General features: G+C 44.1%; 1 protein-coding gene across 7 annotated transcripts in view; it reads right to left on the reverse strand.

The window, feature by feature from the left end:
* Nucleotides 1-19,135, reverse strand: part of DNAH10 (dynein axonemal heavy chain 10) — a 139,469-nt gene that overhangs the window by 95,631 nt on the left and 24,703 nt on the right. For all 7 annotated transcript variants that reach the window (XM_046640389.1, XM_046640387.1, XM_046640386.1 and 4 more), the window contains 9 exons: nt 17,781-17,975; nt 16,778-16,948; nt 14,081-14,257; nt 13,146-13,271; nt 12,191-12,363; nt 11,606-11,757; nt 3,935-4,099; nt 3,143-3,350; nt 607-763 (listed from right to left, as the gene is read on the reverse strand). In XM_046640389.1, coding sequence (XP_046496345.1) covers nt 607-763; nt 3,143-3,350; nt 3,935-4,099; nt 11,606-11,757; nt 12,191-12,363; nt 13,146-13,271; nt 14,081-14,257; nt 16,778-16,948; nt 17,781-17,975 — 1,524 coding nt within the window. The remainder of the gene's footprint in view (nt 1-606; nt 764-3,142; nt 3,351-3,934; nt 4,100-11,605; nt 11,758-12,190; nt 12,364-13,145; nt 13,272-14,080; nt 14,258-16,777; nt 16,949-17,780; nt 17,976-19,135) is intronic.

The raw sequence follows: 19,135 nt of genomic DNA on the forward strand, positions 1-19,135 counted from the left end.
AAGGACAGCACCTCGGGGTAGCTTGGTCACGCGGAAAGGAGAGGAGAGGACAGCCTGGAAGTGAGTTTGGGAGGCGAGACAAGGGGCTGGATATGGGTGGACGAGACAAACAGAGGGACCAAGGATGGCTGCTAGGTTTTCGGCTCAAGCAGTTGGGTGGATGTTGCTGCCATTTCCGGTAGGAGGGCAAACTGGGGCAGGAGCAAGGCGCGAGGTGGGAAGTCAAGAATTCCACCTTGGATGCGCCAAGTCTAAGGTCCAAGGGGAGACATCAAGTAGGGGACCGCCTGCAGTGTGGGGTGTGGTAGAGAGGTGGGGTTGGAGGTGGAAATGGGGTGGTCATCTCCACCGGGGAGGTATCAAGAACCATCGGAGTGGTCATGATTATACAGAGAGAAGAAAAGGGAGCCAGGATCAAGCCCTGGGACACTCCACCATTTAGAGATTACAGAGGAGGAGCGGGAAGAAACTAAAACTCTCTGGGCAAAGAATGGAAGTGGAACGTGTGTCCTCACCTCCTCGGTAACGTGCTGTCACCAGCTGGCGGGCCCAGCCGCCTGTGACGACAAGCCTTCTGTGAAACAACCCAGACACCTCCGCCCTTACCTTGGTGATCTCCACGCAATTGCGGACACAATGGACGCACATTTTGTCAATCTCGTTTGCATTGGGATGAAGGATGATCTCGGGCGCCGTCAAAATGGTTTCCGTTTGGAACAAAGGGACGTTTCCAAGGATTAAAGAATTGAAAGACTGCAAATTCCTATGAGGGGTTAATAAAAAAGACTCAGCTCTCACTAGAGTGAACCAGATCCAACAACCGATGAGAACGACTAGAGGCCCAGCAGTCACACATCAAACGCCTACTGCAAGGAGTGTTGCGGGGTGGGGCTGTCAGGGACAGCCTGGGCTGAGTTTTAGTATATAATTTTTTGTGGCCTAAATTTCATAAATAGCTCATTTCTCCCTTTGGGAAGTTAATATCTATTAGTTGGAGGATACGTAAGTAATAATGACGACTTCCAAACGCTCGACTCTGGCGCAGGAAAAATGTTCTTCACACCAGCCTTTGTCTTCCCCCAGAAACTCCCTCCGTCTTTCAGTTCGCTCCTTATCTTCAGGACTCAGCGGAGACGTGGCCTCTCCCTGCCTTTCTAGACACCCAATTATAGCAGCCGTCCCATTCTCCCCCTGGAACGTTATTCTGCCTTATTTCTAGAAGTCATCTTGCTTATGTCTGTTTGCTTGTGTCTTGCCCTGTGAGGAACGGAGAAGTTCCAGAAGAACAGAGGCCTTGTCAGGTCCAGTGCCTGGCATATGGCAGGCTCTAATAAACCTCTGAATGAATGAATGAGTGGATGGATGGATGGATAGAGGGATGGAAGGATGGAGGGTGGGGTGGAGGGAGGGATGGAGGAAGGGAGGGATGGACGGATGGAGGCAGGGATGAATCAAGGGAAAACACAGCATATTAGAAAAGGAAACATCACAGGAGGCAGCCCTATAGAAGGGGCTGCTTCAGGAGTTCGAGTTAGAAGCAACAATCAAAAACAGATGAAATACATAGAAAACAGGTTTGTTTAAAGGATCAACTTAGTGAAGTTTGTCAAACTGGGCTCAGGAAACAAGAAGACCAAAGGGCTTTCTTGTGTTTATTAATGCATTATTCCGAGTAGATTTCGGCAGCTCACATGGAAACTTTAACTACAGTAAGAAACTCTAAAATCAAAGTCAGACAAAATAAAAAAGGCACCAATCAGAGGCAGTTTAGTGAAGTGATACTGGCCCAGGTTCAAATCTCAGCTCTTCTTCTTATTAGATATGTGGCCTTGGGCAAGTCACTTAACTTCCCAACAGTCTGTGTCCTCATCTGTAAAATGAGGATGAGAATTGTAAAGAGCATAACATGAGCCTGGTGCAGAGTAAGCGCTCGTTCATGTTATCTTTAAAGATAGATAGAGAGATAGAAAGATAGATATTTAGTGTCAAGAATAAGACTAACAATGCAAATCATAAATAACTATACACTTGCTGCATCCAGGTTACAAACTTGGTTCTAAGCTTCCTAGTAGCCAAGGAGAAAAGGGGAAGCTATGAAGTCAACAATTCATAGTATCTATAACATTTAAAAACAAAACAACAGGGGCCAGCCCCGTGGCCGAGTGGTTAAGTTCGCATGCTCCGCTGCAGCGGCCCAGGGTTCGGATCCTGGGCGTGGACATGGCACCACTCGTCAGGCCATGTTGAGGCAGCGTCCCACATGCCACAACTAGAAGGACCTGCAACTAAGATATACAACTGTGTACCGGGGGGGATTTGGGGAGATAAAGCAGAAAAAAAAAAAAGATTGGCAACAGTTGTTAGCTCAGGTGCCAATCTTTAAAAATAAAAATAAAATAAAAAAATAAATAACAACAACAAAAAAATGAAAGAGAAAAAAGAAAAATACTTTCTCAGGAGGCTAAGATCAGAAGGGAAAGTAGAGAAATTTCTTCTGCAATTCTTCATAAAAAGATGTTGTGTGATGAAATGAATGCCACCCTTGACAATACAGAGATAATAGTAATAGTGATGAATTTCATAGGCTGGTTTCCCAGAGCGATCCTCAGCCAATAACAGGTACTCAGCTCTCAGTTGGTCTCACTGAGCTGCTGGGCTGTGGGCTGTGAGCTCCAGGAGGGAAAGAACGGCCTCTACTGCATGAGGCTGGCCCACACAATAGGCATCCAACAATACGTGATGCTCATTCTAGCCAGGGGTTTACTTTAGACCATCGGAAGAGCGAATGGGCCACACATCCTTAAATTAGCCTCTCTCAATATGGGCCAGAGCATCATGCGGGGTTTTGGCAAATACTGAGTGACAGCAGTTCTCTGTTGCCATGTGAACACAGACACGTGCATGTCTCGCAGACAGTCAAAGTGGGGAGGATCATTTCCTTTCCTGTGTCTTGAGGGGCCTAACACGAACGTGACCAAAGTGGAAAGTCATCCCTCCATCCTACGAGCACTCTGTGACCAGAAAGAGACTTCCTGTTCAACTGGTTTTCATTCTGTACCTTGTGACCCCCCTTTAACGATTTATACATGTAAACTATTTTAATCTATGCACACTGTCTTGAAAACAGGCAAGATTAACTTACTTCAGGATGAGCTTTGTCAAGACCTCGTAGATTTTATTTTCCCAGTATTGGTAATAGGAGGCCAGCTTGGGGGCCTTGCCCGTGTTGGTATGGATGACCAGACCCTCCACTTTGGTCAGTAGAGGCCCGATGGCAAGATACCACCTGACCATGTGGTCCACATCTTTGGCCCTTTCTCGTTCAATGTACTCAAAGAATTCCTTCACACCTGTCGAGGAAGACACCTGTTACAGCTCTTCGTGAACACAGGAAAGGACATTACTCAAAAAGCAATCCCGACATTAGCTGTATCTCTTGGAAATACGAAGACGGCCTCTAAACTTGACCCAAAGCAGGAAACGAGTCAACACCAGAAGTCAAGACACACCCTAAGCAAAAAGTAAACGAGAGCATGGGAATGCCCACTCCGCGTGCTCCAGGATGCCATACCGAAGGTGCTGTTGTATCTCTGGGCAGCCTTGCTTGTCTTGAATTCTTGTTGACTAGTCTAAGACTGCTCAAAATATCTTGTTTGAAAGAGCAAATGTGAGCCTATAAAAATATAATTCACTTTACTGTTACAAAGTTATTGACAAAAGCATTCGTGATTTTCAGCCTCAGGAATATGTAAAACTATCTAAGCGATGCATAAAACGTGACAAAAAGAATTACAAGTAAACGCCTGAGATCTTTAGGGGCGGTTTGATTCCATTCCTGGAAGAAGTGTGTGCGTGTGTGTGTGTGTGCACAATCATGACTAAGAGGTTTTTTTCCATCCCTTCCAGAAGCAGAGAAACAAGAACTCAGATCTACCTGGGAGGTCTTCTTCGCTGTTAGGGGCTGGCTGTTTGAAGAGGTTGATGGCCTCTATTAGCGCCAGCCGGGAAGAAATGTCATCCGCGTTCTTATGGATCTGGTGTACAAGCGACTCAAATTTCCCAATGGCCTGTCTGCACCGAGTTATGTAGTCAGCAATACCTTTGGAGAAAAAGAGAAAGGAAAACAGAAAGATATTTGGCTTCCAACTCTTTCTTTCCGTATCCCTCCCAGCAATGTCGGGAACGTTAATACTGGCACCCCTACACAGGAAGGACCCTGCTCACATCTCTGTGGGCCTTTGAGACGGCAAACATCCACTTAGCACCCTTGGGGCCTGGGACGAGGAGCCCTGTGCTCAGAATCCACCAAATGATACACTTCTTCTGTTTAAATTTTAGGACAATCGTATCTGAAGCAGCATGGGGTAAAAGAGGAGGTCCAACCCTGTTGTCTTCTCATTGCCATGGCAACCTGAACACTCCACTCTGCGCCACCCTGCCTGCAATCTCCTGAGAGAAGTAAACAGCAAGAGCATGACTGGTGAACCTGGGTGAGCACATATGATGGGTGAGGCAATGGTCTAAGCGTGTTACGTTGAGCGTGTCATCGAACCCTCACGACTATCCCATGAATTGGGTCCTACGATTATGCCGATTCTACAGATGAGGAAACTGAGCCTCCAGGAGGCTGAGTCACGTGCACAGAGCTGGACCTTTAACCCAGGGGTTTAGCTACGGAGCCCACAGTCCAAACATACGTGTTCTGCATGCCAAGGAGAAGAGAAGAAAAGGAAATGACAAAAAGGAAGGAGATTTAGAGCAAGAGAAGGGAAAGAGGAGGAAGGAAAAAGAGAAGAGCAAAAAATGCCTTGTTTACTTAAAAAAGTAAAAAGAATGAGGGAGTAGACATACTTTTCCTCCTTCCTCCCACTAAACACCACAGAAAACCCTGCACATTATCCATAAAACAAATATAAGACTACGAAAGTGGAGAGAATGCCAATTGGTGAGCGACCTCAGGATCTGAGGAATGACACGGTGGTACGTTCCCTGGGTTCTGTTTCCTCATCTATCCCAGACCCAGAGCTGAGGAAGCTGGCCACCCACACGCCAAGGCCCCAAGAAGAGCCTGCTCTCCGGCCAAAGAACCAGAAAAGGGACATCATGGCAAGACAAAAAGATTTAGACAATAACTGCTTTGCTCCAGCCAAACACCACCCACAAAACTGTGATGTCACCTCACCCAGTAAGGCCAGGTGGGGGGCCTAGACTTCCACCCTCACAATGCTGTGATGAGGCCCCCCACCCCCATCCCCTCATGCCTACCACGGTGGGACCAGAGGAGGCCATGGAGGTTGATGGGATGGGACTCTCATCTCCGCACTCCAGCAATGAGCCCCACTCCCGACCCCACACCGTCAGTGGAGACCACAAGGGAGCTGGAACTCCCACCCCACCCCCCAGTAATGAAGTGCTCCCCATCAACTGTCAGCAAAGGCGGGGTGGGGGACCTGGACTTCCACCTTCATCTGACAGTAACCAGAGGGAAGTCAAGATATTCTCAGAAGAAGAGAAACCAGGCGACTATGTCACCAGCAGACCTAAAAGAAGAGCCAAAGGAAGTTCTACAAACAGAAAGAAAATCATAAGAGAAGGAAACTCAGCACATCGGAAGGAGGAAAGAACACAGTAAGCAAAAATATGGGTAAATATAATAAGCTGTCCTTCTCCTCTTGAGCTTTCTAAATTAGGTTTGATAGTTGCAGCAAAAATTATAACACTGCCTGTTGTGGTCTAAAATGTATGTAGAAGAAATAGTTAAGATAATTACATTCTAAATGAGAGAGAGTAAAGTGAGTTAAGTTTCTATACTTTATTCAAACTGGTAAAATTCTATAGATTTTTATACTTCACTCAAACCACCAGGCTGGTCCCGAGTTATGTATATTAATGTAATACCTAGAGCAACCATTAAAAAGTTATACAAAAAGATACACCCCAAAACACTAGATAAGTCAAAATGAAATTCTAAAAATAGTTTGAGCAGCCCATGGGAAGGAAGGACAAAGAAAAACAGAGAAACAGCAAACGGAGAGAAAAACTGGAAAACAGAAAATAAATTGGCAGACTTAAGCCCTAACATATCAATAATTACATTAAATATAAATGGTCTAAATGCACCAGTTAAAAGACAGAGATTTACAGAGTAGATTAAAAACAGGACCCAACTATAGGCTGTCTACATGAAGCTCATTTTGAGTATAATGATATAGGCAAGGTGAAAGTAAAGGGTGGAAAAATATATATTGTGCAAACACTAATCAAAGGAAAGCTGGAGTGGCTATATTAACATCAGATAAAGTAGATTTCAGAACAAAGAAAATTACCAGAGACAGAGATGAATATTATGTAATGATAAAAGGGGCTAACTGACAAGAAGACATAAGAATCCTAAATTTTTATGCATCAAAACAACAGAGCTATAAAATATGTGAAACAAAAACTGATAAATCTGAAAGATATAAGCAAATCTAGGATTATAATTGGAGATGTCAACATTCCTCCCTCAGTAATTGATAGAACTAGACAGAAAAACCAATAAGGATACAGAGAAACTCAACAACACCATCAACCACAGACTCTGATCAACATTTACAGAATTCTCTACCCAACAAAGTAGAATACACATTCTTTTCAAATGTGCACAGAACATATACCAAGATAGGCTATATCCTGGCTATAAAACAAACCTAAACAAATTTGAAACAATTGAAATTGTACAGAGTATGTTCTCTGACCACAATGGACTCAAACTACAAATCAATGACAGAAAGATAACAGAAAAATCTCCAAACACCTGAAAATGAAACAACACACATCTAAATAATCTGTGGATCAAAGAGGAAGTGTCAAGGGAAATTTTCAAAATACATTTAATTGAATAAAAATTAAAATAAAATATATAAAAATTTGTATTTTGATAAATTGGAGCCCAGCTAAAGCAGTGCTGAGAAGGAAATCTATAGCACCAAATGCGTACATTAGGGAAGAGGAAAATCCCAAATCAATAATCTAAACTCCCACCTCAAGAACCCAGAAAAAGAAGAGCAAAATAAATGCAAAGCAAGCAGAAGGAAGGAATAAAGACTGGAGCGGAAATCAATAAAACTGAACACAGAAAAACAACAGGGAAAATCAATGAAAAAAAGAGCTGCCTCTTTGAAAAGATCAATATAACTGACTAATGTCTAGCAAGATGAAAAGCAAAAGAGAGCAGACACAAATGAACAATATCCAGAAAGAAACAGGAGAGATCACTAAAGACCTCCAGGCATCGCAAAGATAATACGGGGAGGCTGAGAACAACTCTGCACAATAAATCTGACAGCTTAGAGGAGATGAGGCACTTCCTTGAAAAGCACAAATGCACAACTCATCCAACAGGAAGCAGATCCTTTGAACAGCCCTACAACTATTAAGGAAACTGAATCTGTGATTTTAAAAGTTAAAAAACAAAGGAGAACAACAAAGAAATTTCCACACAAAAACCTGCACACAAATAAACCTGCCTTTTATAGCAGCGTTACTCATAATTGCCAAAATGTAGAAGCAATCAAGATGTCCTTCAGTAGGTGAATGGATAAACTGTAGTACATGCAGACATGGAATATTACTTGGCAATAGAAAGAAATGCACTATTATACGGAGGAAACTTAAATTTTATTGCTAAGTGAAAGAAGCCAATCTGAAAAGCCTACATACTGTGTGATTCCAACCATACGACATTCTGCAAACAGAAAAACCATAGAGACGGTAACAAGATCAGCGGTGACCAGGGGTTTGGAGGTAGGAAGGCAGGGAGGAGTGAACAGGTGGAATACAGGGGCTTAGAGGGCAGTGCAGCTATTCTGTATGATGCTGTAATGGTGGATACACGTCATTATACACTTGTCAAAACCCAAAGAATGCACAACACAAAAACTGAACCCAAATGTAAACTATAGACTTCGGTTAATAATAAGTATTAATTTGGCTCACCAGCAGGAACAAGTGTACCACACATTTGTATATGTATACAATGTAACAAGATGTTGATAACAGGGGACACTGTGGCAGTGGGTGGTGGATGGGACATATGGGAACTCTCTATACTTCCTACTCAGTTTTTCTGTAAACCTAAAACTACTCTTAAAAATAGTCAGGGCCCAGGCCCGTGGCCAAGTGGTTAAAGTTCTGTGCACTCCACTTCAGCGGCCCAGGTTCACAGGTTCAGATCCTGGGCATGGACATACTCCACTCACTAGTCACGCTGTGGAGGTATCCCACATACAAAATAGAGGAAGACTGGCACAGAGGTTAGCTCAGGGCTGGTCTTCCTCAAGTGAAAAAAAAGAGGAGGATTGGCAACAGATGTCAGCTCAGGGCGAATCTTCCTCAGCAAAAAAAAAAAAAAAAAATAGTCAATTTTTTTCTTTTTAAGATTTTATTTTTTTCCTTTTTCTCCCCAAAGCCCCCAGGTACATAGTTGTATATTCTTCATTGTGGGTTCTTCTAGTTGTGGCATGTGGAACGCTACCTCAGCGTGGTTTGATGAGCAGTGCCATGTCCGTGCCCAGGATTCGAACCAATGAAACACTGGGCCGCCTGCAGCAGAGCACGCGAACTTAACCACTCGGCCACGGGGCCAGCCCCTACAGTCAATTTTTTTAAAATGTTAAAGTCAATAAAGAAATAGCTAAGCCCAAATAGTTTCACTGAAGAATTCTACCAAATATTTAAAGAATCAACAACAATTCTATACAATCTCTCCTAGAAAACAGAAGAGGAGGAAATATTTCTCAATTCACTTTATGAAGTTAGAATTATCTCGATAATAATACCAGAAAGATAGTTCAAAAAAAAGTTACAGACCAATGTCCTTCATGGATATAGACAAAAAAAAAATCCTTAACAAAATGTTAGCAAATAGAATTCAGCAAAATATAAAAAGAATTATACACCATGGCAAAGTGGGGTTTATTCCAGGAGCAAAGTTGGCTCAATATTCAAAACTCAGTCAGTGTAATCCACCATATTAACAAGCTAGAGAAGAAAAACTACGTGATAATATTAATCAGTGCAGAAAAAGTATTTGCAAAATTCAACACCCGAGATTTTAAAACTCTCAGAAAAACAATAAAGGATGGGAATTCCTCAACGTAATAAAGAGCATCTACAAAAAAACAACTAACATCGCACTGAAAGGAGAAATACTGAATGCTTCCCCCTAAAATTGGGAACAAGGCAAGGATGTTCCCTCTCGTTGCTCTTCTTCAACACAACGCTACAAGTTCTAGCCAGGGCGATAAGGCAAGAAATGGAAATAAAAGTCACCGAGGTCAGGAGGAGGAAATAACACTGCCCCGTGTGCAGATGACACAACTGTCCAAGGAGGAAATTCTAAGGAAACTACAAAAAAGCTCTCAAACTAATAACTGAGTTCAGCAAGGTCACAGGGTACAAGATAAACATAGAAAAAATTAACTGTATTTCTACTGACTAGCAACAAACAGGTGGCAGAATTAAAAACATGATACCATGTACAGCCCTTCAACAAAAATTAAATACCCAGTGTAAATCTAACAGGTACTGAACTTATGTGCTGAAAACTGCACAAGCTACAGAAAGAAATCAAAGATGTAAACCAACAGGAAGAGTGCCCTGCTCATGGGTCAGAAGGGCTTAACAGAACCCAGATATCGATCATCCTCAAACTGATAAACAGATCTAACATAATTCCCATCAAAATCCCAGAAAGTTCTTTTGTAGATATAGATAAGATTATTCTTAAATTTATAGGGAAAAGCAAAGGAACTGGAACAGCCAAAATAATTCTTTTTTAAGGAAAAAAAGGGAAGAATCAGTCAGCCCAATTTCAAGGCTTACTGTAGAGCTACAATAACCAAGACTGTGTGGTACTGGCAGAGGGACAGACATACAGATCAACCGAGCAGAGGAAAGAACCCAGAAATGGACAAATATACATATATGCCCAGCTAGTTTTTCAGAAAGGTGAAAAAGCAATTTAATGGGAAAAGTTAGCCTTTCAACAAATGGTACTGAAGCAACTGGATATCCATAAAAAAAAAAAAAAAAAAGAGAGAGAAAGAAAGGAAAATAAATGAACCTCAACTTAAGTCTCACACTTTGTACAAAAACATAACTCAAGATTGATCACAGACTTAACTAAAACATAAAATTATAACGTATTTAGAAGAAAATAGGAGAAAATCTTTGAGATCCAGGGCTTGGCAAAGAGTCCTTAGACTTGACACCAAAAGCGTGATTCATAAAAGGAAAAATTGATAAATTGGACTTCATCAACATTTTAAAGTTTTGCTCTGCAAAAGACAAGCTACAGAGTGGGAGAAAATATCCGCAAACCACCTCTCCAATAAAGGACAGTATCTAGAATATATAAAGAACTCTCCACACTCAACAGTCAGAAAGCGAACAAGACGACGGGCAAAGCACATAAAAAGACATTTCGCGAAGAGGATAGACAGATGGCAAACAAGCACATGATGAGATGCTCAACATCATCACCACGACAGAAATACAAACCAAAACCACAGTGAGATACCATTACACAGCTATCACACGGCTAAAATATTTAATAGTGACAATACCAAATGCTGGCCAAGATCCAGAGGAAATGGAATACACATTGCTGGTAGGAACGTAAAAGGGTATAGTCACTCTGGAAAACACTATGGCAGCTAAAAAAAAAAAAGACTAAACATGGAAGTACCATACAACCTGGAGATTGCCGGAAATTGCACTCCTGGGCATTTATCCCAGAGAAATAAGGACTCATATTCACACCAAACCCTGTTTACAAGTGTCTTCATAGCACAAATGTTTATTCACAACAGCCCAACCTGGAAACCACCTAGCTTCCCTGCAACGGGGGAACAGCTAAACCATCTATGTTACACCGACACCATCGCGTTTTTTATTCACCAACTAAAAGGAAGAAACCGTTGATACAAGAACAACTTGGTTAAATCTCCAGAGAATTATGATGAGTGAGAAAAGCCAACCCGAAAAGGTTATATCTTATATTATACAGCACTCTTGAAATGACAAAATTAGAGAAATGGAGAACAGATTCATGGTTGCTGAGGTTGAGGAGAGGATGGGGGTGGGCGGGCAGGGGGTGTGACTCTAAAAGGGCCACACAAGGGGTCACTGCGGTGTGGAAAAGCTCTGTCTTGACTGTGTCAAAGTCGCTATCTGGGTTGTGATCCGTACTATCATTTCGCAAGAAGTTACCGTTGGAGGGAGCTGGGAAAAGGGTGCACAGGACTTCTCTGTGTTAATTCTTACAACTGCGTGCAAATCCATAATTATTTCAAAATTAAAATTTTAATTTTAGAGACAAAAGGAAAGGTCACTTTAGTTTTGGAGGAGAAAGCTTTGGGTCAGCAGAGCGTCAAAATGGCATCCCGTCTTATCGCTACTCTGGAGATGAAGTCTAAACCACAAAGGACTTCAGCGATGCTCAAAACTTGTTTGTTAACCATATCTATACACACACACAAGTTATAATTCAACCAAAACAAGCTAAAAGAATTATTTTTGCATCCCAAAGTCGAAAAGGCAACAGAAAGATGAATTATGTTACCTAGCGAGTTCCAGTTTAATCTCTTATATCCGGACCTGAACACTCTCACTAATTCCTGCGAGTGATCGTCGAGGAGAAGAGATTCTGCCTCATTTAACGTTCCTATCAGCACGTGATAATGATCCAGCATCCGCTGCAGTCCGTCCGTGTACCTGCGCGTTACAGGAAAGCCATCGACATGAGCAAAGCACAGCGGAGCTCGTGGAAAGCTTAACCACCTCACAGACGGGTTACAAAAGGCCGGTAGCCAGCCGAAAACTTGGATCAAGAGATTTGCAGACACTCAAAACAATGCTCCTCTCCCAACTAACTTTCTTTTTTGGAAAATGTTGGTTACTTTTCATCAAAAGGTGTTATTTATGTTAACATGTACTAGGTTTTTCATTGTTATTTTTAAATAAATGAATAGATGCACATTTTAAACATTTCTTAGTCTTAATTTCTAATGTGGTAAATATTGGTAGTTATAAAATCCACAAAAATGAAAGCTTTTGGTGGAGGGAATTCTCAATAATTTTTAAAAGTGTAAACAGGGATCCTGAGACCAAAAAGGGTACTGTTGATTTAAGAGAAGAATCTTTTTACCTAAGGAATTTGTCCTCCTGGAGAGCAATGTTCCTTGCTAATTCTGGGACAGAGAACCCCAGCTGTTCCAAGTACTTTGTTTCGTTAATAATCTCTCTGAGAGCAGGTGAAAAATTGATGGCAAAAACAGCTGCCCTGTCAGAGCTCGCAGCCTCATCAGCAATGGTAGAACTCTGCGGAAGAGACATTTCACAAGCATTGGAAGGGCAGTCAGGAAGCAATCAGATCAATACAACCCAAGTCAAATGTGAACTGAAAAAGATCGATGTAGGTTGGCAGATGCCCTGACAGACTGCGGAGCTGGCTGGAACGAGCTAGAACACACATCATCGTTGGTGAGCAGAGTTTTTAAAGAATTTAGCCACCCACATTTGAAAACTGGGCAATTTCATGTAAAAAGCCAGCATTCTGGGGGCTGGCCCAGCAACATAGTGCTTAAGTTCACATGTTCCACTTTGGCAGCCCAGGGTTCTCGGGTTCAGATCCCGGGTGTGGACCTACACACTACTTGTCAAACCATGCTGTGGTAGTATCCCACATACAAAGTGGAGGAAGATTGGCACAGATGTTAGCTCAGGGCTGATCTTCCCCACCAAAAAAAAAAAAAAAAAAAAAAGGTCAACTGCCAGCTGTTTCACATATGGTTCAATTAATACTCTGCTTATGTCATCTGATCCAACTCATTTAACAAATGGGGAAACTGTGACACAGAATTAAGCCACTTGCCCAAGGAGTCAAGAAGGCTGCCCAATTTCAGCCCATTTCCCGACCATGACATTACGCTGTCTCCATCTCATTCCTTTCTGCGTCTCCTTTCCTCCCCAGTCGCTGCCCTTCTTCGCCTTTGATTTTGGAATTACCTATCAGCTTCATGAGTGTCAACAAATCAAACCTCAAGAAAATAACAGACACCATCATCCCACACAGCTGCCATCATCTGGGAGAGAATCTGCACCTTCGTAAGCAGGCTCTTCTTCATGAGAGCCGGCAGGATCTGCTCAGTTGTCTCTTTCCACTGCTCGTACTTTTTATCCTCGTAGTCCTTCATTGTCCTACCCACTTCCAAATATCTTTGTTTCACCTGTCAAAGAGTTCAGGCAATTGTCATTTTGTCCTTGGAAATAACATTTTCTCCTCTCTCCCTCTTTAAAAAAAAAGTATCTATTAACACATTTTGCAAAAGGCAGGAGACAGATTTGCACAAATTTTGGAGAATTTGTTCAAGACGGGATAGCTTGAAGTCCAGGCTGACCGGCAGGGATCAGCAAACCTCAGCCCCTGGGCTCCCTCTGGGAAAGCCCACGATCTAAGAATGGCTATTACATTTTTAAGTGATTAGAAGGAAATCGAACAGGATGACAATGCTTCAGTGACACAGGGAAACCATATGAAATTCAAATTTCAGCGCCGCTAAAGGAAGTGTTATTGGCACACGGCCACGCCTGTTCGTTTTCATGTTATCTACGGCTGCTTTCTTGCTACCACAGCAAAGCTGAGTAGTTGCAACAGACACTGTATGATCCACAAATGCCTAAAATATTGACTCTCTGGACCTTTAAAGAAAAGGTTTGTCAACCCCTGCAATAGGACATAAATAAATCCACGGATGGGGGAGGGAGGGCATCCTCAGAAAGAGGGTGGTCCCCCTCTAGAGAGGCTGAAGGTCAAGTTCAGGGAGAAATCCATAGGCCTCCCGCGTGGAAGACATCTTCTGTATTAAGAGGCCAAGATAAAGAATACAAAAGGTAGTTTTAAAGCTGAGTCCTAAATCGGGACCGCAGGAAGGACCTGCTGCTTTGCAGGCATGGATTTGAAACTGAGCCGCTTCTCTCACAAGCAACTCTGCGTCGAGTGCGAACGGGCAGAGGCGGCTCCTCCACAGCCACGTACTTCTCTTCCTCGGTCGCTGTCCAGTATCTCCTCCACCTCCTGGAACCTGAGGATGGTGTGCTTAATCCGGAAGAACAGAGACCGCTCCCAGCAGATGGACCCCGCCACCGGAGGGTGGTTCTTATGCAGCGGCGGGCTGTCAAGGTTCTGAACGAAGATTTTATTAACTATGTCGATCTGAAAGGCAACCAAAAGGATTCTGTAAGCGATAAACGTCACCGTCTTAGCCAAAAAAGATTAAACGCGAGATTTATACCTTTAAAGACACGAACATTGGAATGACAAGAAACAATCTAAGATATAGAATAATTTTTTTTACTACTTACATATTTACTACTTTTTCTTATGCTCTCTAGTAATTTTTTCTTTGGTTTAACATATGCAATGCTCCAAATCGCCTTATGATTTCAGACTGTGTACAATCATTTGACTGACTCATTAGAAATTCTGAAATCTCCTCTAGGCATGACCAGTGGCCAGACCTGCATTGTGTGTGTGTGTGTGTGTCTGTGTGTGCGTGTCTGTGCATGTGCCATGAAGATTTTATAATTGTTTACTATATAATCTTTTTTAAATTGTGGTTAAATACACAAGATAAAATTTACCATCTTAACCATTTTTTTTTTTGAGGAAGATCAGCCCTGAGCTAACATCTGCTGCCAATCCTCCTCTTTTTGCTGAGGAAGACTGGCCCTGAGCTGACATCCGTGCCCATCTTCCTCTACTTTATATGTGGGACGCCTACCACAGCATGGCTTGCCAAGCGGTGCCATGTCTGCACCCAGGATCCAAACTGGCGAACCCCGGGCTGCCGAAGCGGAACGTGGGAACTTAACCACTGTGCCACCGGGCTGGCCCCTCATCTAAGCCATTTTTAAGTGTACATCTCAATGGCATTAAGTACATTCACATTGTTGTGCAACCATCACCACCATCCATTTCCAGGACTCTTTTTATCTTCTGAAGCTGAAACTCTGGCCCCATTAAACACTAACCCCCATTTCCCCCTCCCCGCAGCCCTTAGCAACTACCATTCTACTTTCTGTCTCGTGACTTTGACTACTCAAAGCAACTCATACAAGTGGAATCAGAGCATATTTGTCTTTTTGTGACTGGCTTATTTCACTTAACATTATGCCCTCAGGGTTCATCCATGTTGTAGCACATATCAGAATTTCCTTCCTTCTCAAAGCTGAATAATATTCCATTGAATGGATAGACCACATTTTGTTTATCCCTCCATCTATGAATAGACACTTGGGCTGTTTCCACAGTTTGGCTACTGTGAATAGTGCTGCTGGGAACACGGGTGTACAAGTGTCTGTTTGAGACTCTGCTTTCAATTCTTTTGGGTATAAACCCAGAAGTGGAATTGCTGGATCTTATGGTCTGGACCTGCATTTTAAAAGAATTTGGGGCCAGCCCAATGGCACAGTGGTTAAGCTGGCACGGTCCACTTCGGTGGCCCAGGGTTTGCCGGTTCGGATCCCGGGTGCCGACATGGCACCGCTTGGCGAGCCATGCTGCGGTAGGTGTCCCACATATAAAGTAGAGGAAGATGGGCATGGATGTTAGCTCAGGGCCAGTCTTCTCAGCAAAAAAGAGGAGGATTGGCAGCAGTTAGCTCGGGGCTAATCTTCCTCAAAAAATAAAAAAATAAAAGAAGCATTTGCACACTCTCATCTGGGTAATTAGGTGTGGGAAGCAGAATAGGAGCCCTCCAATAATGGTCCTGATCCCCAGAACCTGTGGATATGCCACATTACACGACAAAGAGGAATTAGGGCTGCAGGGAGAATTAGGCTGCCAATGAGCTGACCGTGAAACAGGGAGAGTCCCCTGATCATCCAGGCGAGTCCAATGGAATCACAAGGGTCCTTAAAACGGGAAGGGGGGGCAGCACAGAGGGTCAGAGGGACCAGTGCGGGTCTGGCCATTGCTGGCTTTGCAGAGGGAAGGGGGCCAGGGATCTCTAGAAGCTGGAAAGAACAAGGAACTGGATTCTCCCTGGAGACTCCAGCAAGGATCACAGCCCTGCCGGCGCCTCGACCCCAACTCAGCGAGACGGGCAGACTCCGACCTGCAGAACAGCAGGGAAGGCAACAAATGCGCGTGGTTTCGAGTCACTAAGTTTGTGGTCATTTGTTACAGCAGCAAGAGAAAACTGACCCATTAGGAGACCGCCTTACCCTTTTATTTAATACTACCTTACGTTGACCTAATCCCTTCAAATATTCTTGTTTTATCTTCTGAATCAGATGAGAAGCATTTTTTGGTCTCTTTCTCCCATTAGATACTGACTTCTTTGAAGGCAGAACCTGTGTTTTGTTCACCTGTCCATCTCTGTGTCTAACGCCATACTTGGAATAGGCAGGCACTGGATAAATTTTTCTGAGTTAATATATAAATACATACGGGATCTTTGCACATGGTTGGCTGGGACTACCACCATCATGACTGCGGTTATTGGCACAACTGGCTCACACAGGGCCCGTCACAAGGTGAGGTGTAAAAGACTGCACCTGGTAAGTCCCAGGTGAACAAGCCAGCCCACCGTGTTCTGGTTCCCCCCATGATGAGACGTGCTTATTTGAAAAAATCCCGGTTTCTCTGAGTTTGGATGGGAAACCGACAACAGTGTTCACATTTTTCCAAGCGTGCTTCTACTGCCACAGAAGCTACAGATCTTCCACTCACCTCTTTACAATACTGTGCGAGAATGTCATTGAATTTCATCATCATTTGTCGATTAATCGCCTCCCGTGAACGAATGTGCTTAAATTTCAAAAGCATGTCAAATGCGGCTTCAGCCGATCGAAGTGTCTTAAAAGATTCATCAATAAAATTTTTTGCTTCTTTCTCAATAACCTGCCAAAAACAAAAAAAGAGTCAAGCAAACAGCCCGCATGCCCTTGTAATTATCCTGCAAAAACAAAATGGCAAGAAATGAGCAAAAAACAAATCGGTGCCTTGAGAAGGATTTCCATGGTGATTTAGAGGACGCAGGTGGCCAGCTAAAAAGAGCAGACTGGCTGCCTTGCTTTCTGCTCTCCCCTCAACCTGCTCAAAATGATGGAAAAGGAACTTTTTAAAGCCCAGTTGTGCATCACTTAACAGCGGGGACGTGTTCTGAGAAATGCGCCGTTGGGCGACATCGTCGTGCGAACATCACGGCATGTGCTTACACACACCTAGGTGGCACAGCCTACTGCACAGCTGGGCTCTATGGTACTAACCTCATGGGTCCACAGGTGTACATGCGGTCCATCGTTGACCAAAATGTCATCATGCGGCTCATGACCGTATTAACTGACATAAACAAAGAGAATGAAGAGGACACGACAGCAGAGGAGACAGTTCAGGAGATTTTGGAAGGAGTTTTTTACAGAAGGAAGAGAATTACAACCTAACGCTGGCAATAGGGGAGCAGGCGGGGACGTGTGGCTCCCACAGAAACCTCTGGAGGCTGAGCATAGGAAGGGGAGAGCCAAACCGAGGCCCCTTCTCTACCGGGCACGGCCGGGCCACTATGCAGCCTCTGTACGCCCACCGCACTCCGTTGTTTACAAAAAGCAGGTATTACCTTTTGTGATTTAAAAAAAAAAAACACCTCTAAGCATAATCAAATAACCCAACAAATTTAACAAGGGGAAAACATGGCATCCACTTGCAAGATCAAATCGAAGGATGTGGTACTTGCCAGAACTTCAATCTTGAAGTCATCCATCACATATTTCCAGTACTGGGAGGACTTGATGTTGAAGGGGTCAAAGGTCAGGTTCTCCATGGGGGTGACCAGGCTGTCCACCCTGCACAGGACATCGTCGATGCGCTTGGGGTCCCCGGTCACTGCTTTTAGTTCTGGACCAAATATGTTGTGAAACTCCTCCATGACCTGTCCAACAGAACAAACCCAAGGAGGTTACCACTCGTTTTTTCACGAATGTTCTAATGACAAATGGATTGCCTTTCTGGATTTGCCTGAGGGCAAAAATTATGTCACGCAGGCAACCTCCTCCCGGTCTAAGCCTTTTGGTGCTATGCCCACAGCACATAGGACAAGATCCAGACACCCTGGCACAGGTAACAAGGAAGGTACATTCGGGCCCCTCCACACTCCTCCCACCTCTTCCCATACTGCTCTGTAGCTACTCCGGCCCTTTTTCAGTTCCACATTCCTTTCTGTCTCAGGGCCTTTGCACTTGCTGTTCAAAGTGCCTAGCTAGCTACTACAGATCACTAAATATCACATTGTCATGTCCGACCCTTTAGAACAGGTCAGGCCTGAGACACACTTCCAGAGCTCCCTCAACTGTTCTTCTCGTGCACTTACCTCAGCTGGAGCTATGCATTTCTGTGATGGCTGTGTCACTGTCTCTCTCTTCTACTAGACCGTAAGCTCCATAAAGATGTAGATTATGTGTGTGTTTGCCAGCTTCACAGACGTGCCCCCCAGGCAGGCGCAGAGGGCCCCAGGCTCAGAAGGGCCCCTGCTGGGTGTAAGGCGCTGCTATTACCATCTTGAAATTCTTCGTAATTTTATCTTTGAACTTGGCTTTTGTAAGTGAGGCCCGATGGGACGCTCGTGCACGCGTGCGAGCAGAGGAGACGAGCGGAACCTGCGTGTCTGCTGTGCCATGCCACCCCACCCTCATAGAGCATGTGATGGCCCATGAGCAGAGAACTCTGGAGGAGCCATGAGGCACGGGAGTGCAGGAGACTCGACGCCGGTCCAGGTAAGCGTGTGGCACCCACGATGAGTCCACGAGGACACCAGGGGCTCAGAGCGGCCATGTTTTCCCTTCAAAACACAGCTGGCTTCGAATGCAGAAGGAAGGCTAAGAAACGGTCTAAGAAACACGCCTGACCAAGGAACCCTGTGTCATACTGTTTCTTACTCCTGTCACTTCCCTGCGTTAGCCAGCCACCCACGCTGACAATGACGACAGGGAAGGAACGGCAGAGACGGGACAGCACATGACTCCTGCCCCTCTCAGGCCTGCCTCGCCGTCCCTGAGCCGCAGGCGGACAAGGCCCAGGGCACGTGCATGTCGG

The sequence above is a fragment of the Equus quagga genome, chromosome 15 (assembly GCF_021613505.1).
Source record: "Equus quagga isolate Etosha38 chromosome 15, UCLA_HA_Equagga_1.0, whole genome shotgun sequence".
NCBI lineage: Eukaryota > Metazoa > Chordata > Mammalia > Perissodactyla > Equidae > Equus > Equus quagga.